Source organism: Diadema antillarum, unplaced genomic scaffold (genome assembly GCF_040938485.1).
Source record: "Diadema antillarum isolate AM-2024a unplaced genomic scaffold, OU_Dant_1.0 seq00000098_RagTag, whole genome shotgun sequence".
In the NCBI taxonomy this organism is placed as follows: Eukaryota; Metazoa; Echinodermata; class Echinoidea; order Diadematoida; family Diadematidae; genus Diadema; species Diadema antillarum.
Window position 1 is genome coordinate 1230993 of NW_027271187.1, and position 6272 is coordinate 1237264.

A 6272-nucleotide genomic window follows, 5' to 3' on the forward strand; every position below is an offset into this window, starting at 1 on the left:
CCAATCTCACTTTCGGTGAGTGGATGCTGTTGCATTATCCCTCTTCTCTGGCTCAATTGTTCTCCAAACAGGACGATAATCATAATCAGCAAGACTTCTTGCATTCATGATGAATTCATTCTTTAAAAAGGTGCCTCAAGCCCTAGCAAATCACCTCATATTATTATTCACAATTGTGTGCGCTTCGATCTCAAGTCACTATTACAAAGTAACATTAACAGATATACAAAGCAGACCACTAATACTGTATATCATAGTTTTAGTAATTTTGTGTGAGGCTATTAGACTCAGCGAAACAGCATAGAGAAAGGATAGGAATGATGAGGGAGGGAGAAGAGGGGGTGGGGAGGAGAGGGGGGGGGAAGGGGTGAGGAAGAAAGGGAGAGGAATTAGGAATAACAGATAGATTGAGATCCAGTATATAAACATAAAGAAGACACAGCAATTGTAATGAAGATTATGATATAAAAATTTGCACAATATATAATGCTACTATAATTGTGACATAATGTTGCAGAGAATACCACAGTAGTGATGCCCTTGATCGACAAGCAGACTTGGGGGGGGGGGGGGGAAGGATAGTGAGAGCATCGAGTTGAATAAACCTCGCCCCAATCTCTCACGAAATTTCAAAGTTTATTTGTTTCGAAGATGGCACATTGTGAGATGAGGAATGAGAGACCTTTAACGGCATACAGATCCTGGTTATCCTCAGTTTCATTTTAATGTCAGGCACTGCTTCAAACATAAAGATTTTATCATATTCTATTCAAAGCCTAAGATTTGGAAGTAGAAGTGTTTAAAAGAAAGAGAAATAATGACAGAAAGCTAGTCCAAAGCTCCCTGGAGACATCTAAAACAATGAAGTGAGAATGGTTGAATAACTGAATATTAGATGCATTAACAAACAATTGATAAAATCAAACCTTTTAATTCCAAAGCAAGTAACATATATTCCAAACAAAGATATCTTAGTTATATTAGCTAAAGGTTGCTCTAAGCAACTGACAATGTACTTCAAGACCGATGACATTTCATGCATACTTTTCTGGCAAATCATGCATTCTTTTTTTAACCTTTGAATATCACCTGTTTGTCTAACATTCAAAATCAATCAAAGGAGGAAAGACATTTTTGCAGCATCCTGTTTGACAATAAACCAAAACCTTATGGCACTAGTCAATCAAGAGGTAATCCATCATTTCATGTCTGGGTAAGTTAATCTCTCAATCTCAACTTCCTAGGACATGAATCAAATGAGGGTTTCGACAGCACATCTCTTTATTAGAGCCAACCAAGTGATTTGCCGCTTGCCAGCATGCTATGACAACGAAAACATGCATGTAACTTTCGGCCTTTGCGGACAAGCTGGTGAAGTCTCTTAACCTACTTCTACGAGAGGAAGAGCATTAATCAACTCTTATCACCATGACATTACTGCTTCAATATTAACTCTACCTCAAGACACTCGACATGCATTTAAATCAAAGGAAACATCTATTTTTGGAGTGCTATAAGAGGACATCGGTTATCAGAAAATTTTAACAGTACCGTATGTCCCCAAAAAAATTACAACTGTACCCTCCACAATTATATCTTTAAAAATAGTTAATCAATCTAAATAAAAATTCATGGCATGAAACTATAACTCATTGCCCACATCTTACAGAAAACCCCATTCGATTTGCTTCCGTGGTCAAAGAGAAATGAGGAATTTTGTTGAGGTTGTCAGGAGTCTCTTCCTTCCAAGTTCTGTCTATTGTATTCAGACATAAGAGCATCATAGTGCTCCACTTGGCAGAATCAGACTCATGACATGCTTTACAGCAATCCACATTTCTCTGTGACTGCTAAACCGAATTGAATGAGGTTTTCTGCAAAATAGAGCTAAGATGTCACATTTTAAGACCCTGGAGTACATTGTAGCATTTAGACAGTTTAATCATATTGGGTGTTATCAATGCGAGAATCTGATTGTAATTTTTTGGGGGGGACATACAACTGTATGTCAAATGAACTGAATGATGTTGTCCCTCCATGAAACTTGTAAACTCTCATCACCTTTGCAAGAGAGAACGGTATGTTGATTGGAGGTAGAGACAAACAAACAACAAACATCATCAGTAATTGATTCTTGCTCCTCAGAGCACTGTAGGCTAGGAAACCCCTCACGGATCCACAACTGGCCACCCTTCAACTTTGATATTTGGAGGTTAATCTGCGAGGCTCTGGACCCCGCCACGATTACACAATCTCAGTTCCTGCACTTCCACGGTGACCTTTTCTCGAATCCTGTTTGGGGGAAGTCGCAGTAATTTGCTCAGACCTAGAATAGCTACAAGGCTGTCACGAAATGATGAACACGTACAACTGGGTTCAATAATAATATCTAGTAGCTACAATGTAGTAGGGAGGGAAAAAAAGCATGGGGAGTACACTCTTCGGTTGTTAGTCATTAAGCAAAACGTTACCAGGGCTGAGGTGGGTTGAATGCAACTCACTTTTGATGTTTGCTACATACCAGTGCATTACTGAAAATGTAAAATTCCACAAGTTGACATTTAATAAATGTCATGAACAGCAGGAAATATCAGGCTGAGGAAGAAGAAGAAGACCTTTGACAAAAAAGAGGACTTTCTCATGAGACTGTGACTATTAAGATTTCACAGATACAAATCCAAGCATAAACAAACATGGAGTGGTGACACAATATGTAGATACATTGTATATCTACATGGTTTACTGTAAAGCCAGAAATATTTGCAGCACGAAACTTTTACAAATTGCCAGTGGCATTTGATACATTGTGAAGAAAAAACAATAACAATACCTCTCACATGCAGTTTACTTATTGCGAATCTTGGCTTGTCTTGAAATTCGCTTAAGTTTCATGCATGCAAGAATTTCTGGTTTTACAGTATTCGATTTTATTGAATGTGAGATATTCCATCAGGCCAGCTGGTTATGTTGCCCCATTAGATTGTGATGTAATTTGTACATTATAGGCCTGTGTATGCACAAGTTGTATTCCTATTGTAAACAGCTGAACATTCGAATGTGGTATTCAATCCACAGTACCTCTTACGTATTCCTCACCACACAGGAAGGCCACCTGAATGAAAAAGCAAAAATAACAACAACAAAGTGAGACAAAGGATTCTCTGCATAAAAGATGTTTTGTGATGTCAGCTCTGATGCAATTATCACAACCCCCATGGCAGTTGCCATCTGATGTTAAAGCTTTCTACACAACCCCCATGGCAGTTGCCATCTGATGTTAAAGCTTTCTGGTGTAAACAATCTTTGCATGTTGCAGTGGGGGAGGGGGGGGGGGGGGTTGGGGATGATATCATTAACATGAGCTGAGCAAAGTCGCTCGAGATCTTACCTCTTCAAATATCGAGCCCACGTTGGCTGAGATGAGAAGCACACCTGGTTCGCACTCAGTCTCCATGATTGTCGGTGTACGGGGCACAGACGCTCACCAAACGCACTGCACAAGTCTTTGCCGGCTGTCTTCTGGCCAAGGACTTCTCTTCCTCGGCTTGTTAGCAGGCTACCTACTTAAATAATGTACCTCCCTCGCCTTCCCTACCTGTATCTGTCTAAGTAACGGTGGGCCACTCAAGGTATGACAACCGACACTCTTAGATGTCTGCTTGCCCTCCTATAAATCCAAGGACCGATTGTCGCACAAATCTGCAGTCTATTACGTGGCAGTCCTACATCTATTCATGACTCTGGACAGTTTCATATTCTCGTGGTCCCACTTGGACGTTGCGCAAAATCAGACAAACCAATCAGAGTGAGTATTTGATGCAATTTAGGCTGCTACACTAGACTTAAACATCCAGAATTTCTGGGGAAGTCATGGTGAGAAAGTACATGTGTCCTGTCAAAACATCCAATGCATGTGTCGCCTGACGGAAACGACAGCATGCGAGTTCAGGAATCGAGTAGCCAATTACGACGTGCACGTTTCCCCAGAAAGTTACTCCAGGAAACATCGGATAATTGGATTCATCAAGCATAGGTCATTAACGGGAGGATGATGATGATCACTCAGAGAGAGCTGTCACTTTACAAACGTGGCTTCATTTCTATAAAAGAGAGAAAAGGAACAATACCATGAACGACAAGGACAATGGTTGGGGAAATGAAAACCAAAACAAACAACAATGACAGCAAATTCACAGAATTCAGGATTCATAATTGAAGGGGTCGGTGCAATATAGTGCTAACCAACTCTTTTGTCAAATTTGAGTTATGCCCTTATGCATTTTCATAATCCTTATCCTTCACTCTAACCTCTGTGAAGATATCATATTTGAATTCAATCAATAAGATGGTTAAAAATGCATGCATTCATGTTTTATTAATGTACAATGTATGGACTTTCCAAACATTCGACAGCCATCATCTCCAAATGACTATTGTGTGGGTTAGCACTATATTGCACCGACCCCTTCAATTGTAAAAGCCCCCTTACCACACTATACTTGGATACAATGGAATCTTTGAATCATGCCCACAATTGACTAGATATAGAAATGTACTATTGTCACATTTCATATACACTGTAATTGTTAAATATTAAAGTTAGATTCCATATTCATTGCAGTTGCCATGAGGATGAGAAATCTTCACAATGCATTCTAGCAAAAATAAAATGTGACATCATGGTTACAGCCCCATAGAAGGTCCAACAGCATGAAAGCAGGATTGTGTGTGTGTGTGTGTGTGTGTGTATGTGTGTGTGTGTGTGTTTGTGTTTGTTTGTCACAAATTTAAGTTAAGTATTTCACTATGAAACTGAATGAAATCTTTGGTTTATTGAACACTTCAAACTACAGGTTCCTTTTGATTCGGTCTGTCGGACCTCCTGTCCCATCAGATAGGGATTCCCCCTAACATCATACATTGTATGTACTACCTGACAGAAAGTGGTCTGCCCCCATAAATCTCTGAATGAGCCCAAACACATACAAGTACTAGAGCTACAGCATGAATGTGAAACTTCAATGTTGTTCGACTTTCTTCTTCCTTTCTCCTTCTAAAAAAAACAATTGATAATACTATCACACACAAACCATATGCCCTATACTTTCCAATTCCATGCTCCTTGTTTAGTGCATCTCATTTTACATTTTCCCTTGTTTGTTTGCCAGGTGTTGTTTTTTTTTTTCTTGGAGTAAGAAGCAAAATGAAGGCATTCACACTTATTAATGTACACCATTCTGACTGCATTGTATGCCTGATTAATGTGACCACATAAACAACGAAACTTGATATATCAGCTCTGTGGATTCCGAGAAGTACTAGTAACTAATCATCATCTCAAGTTGTTGTTTTCCTTCAGACTAAAAAAAAAACAAACAAACATTCCCTTTACTGTTTACAGAAAATAAATGGGGGAAAGCGTACATTTTCTCACATTTGATCAATAAAAATTCCATGCATATCATCTACAATAAAATAATAGACTGCATCAAAGTTCCATTTGTACAATATTATGGAACTGGGAGAAACAGGAAAATCAAATCACACAAAAAGAGATCATAATGTAAATGATAATGAAACTACATGTACAATCCCACAGTAGTCAATGGCAGATGAGGCTTGGCATCTATGAGTGATTTTGTGGTTTTCGCTCATAGGCATTATTTACTATTTGCAGATGAAACAAAAATCCAGCTTTAATGCTTCAAAATAGTTCTAAAATGTGAGTTAGGGATATAAACAACCAATGTAAAAATGTGTTGAATATATAGAAAATGTATACCATGTTTTCCTCCTCAATAATTTCTTTAAATGGGATGACACATGAATGCTTTGAATTCCATTTAAACTTTGTCTGAGGTACAAAACTCGGGTATAGTTTCAGGCACAGGGAATGATTCTTTACTTGCAACTCTTGTGTTAATTTACAGTACTGTACAGTCAGACACAGGATATTACACAATAAAGAATTATGGGTCATACACCAGCTAGAGCAACTAAATGCATATAAACCAAGTCTATCCCCAGCTGCATATTGTTTCCAGACATCTCACTCTTTTGAAAATGCAAGACAAACATGTTCTAACAATGACATAAATCAAGAAGAGCTGTATACAGCGGTAGTTTTGACCATTTGAACAAGAAATAATATCCCCAAGATCCCAACACAATTTATCTTTGCCTTTAAGTGTTCAATATCAGTTTGCTTGTTCATAATATATATGACTTTGTTTGCACTGCAAGCCAAAGTTAAAACATACACAATCCCAGGT

At 38.4% G+C, this 6272-nt stretch overlaps 1 protein-coding gene across 1 annotated transcript in view; it reads right to left on the bottom strand.

Annotated features, from left to right (window-relative positions):
• LOC139726776 (inositol polyphosphate-5-phosphatase A-like) overlaps positions 1–3613 on the bottom strand; it is an 85307-nt gene extending 81694 nt beyond the window's left edge. Inside the window, exon 1 of the mRNA XM_071637766.1 lies at positions 3389–3613. Within this exon, the coding sequence (XP_071493867.1) occupies positions 3389–3454 (66 nt within the window). The 5' untranslated portion in view covers positions 3455–3613. The remainder of the gene's footprint in view (positions 1–3388) is intronic.
• Positions 3614–6272: the final 2659 nt, after the last annotated feature.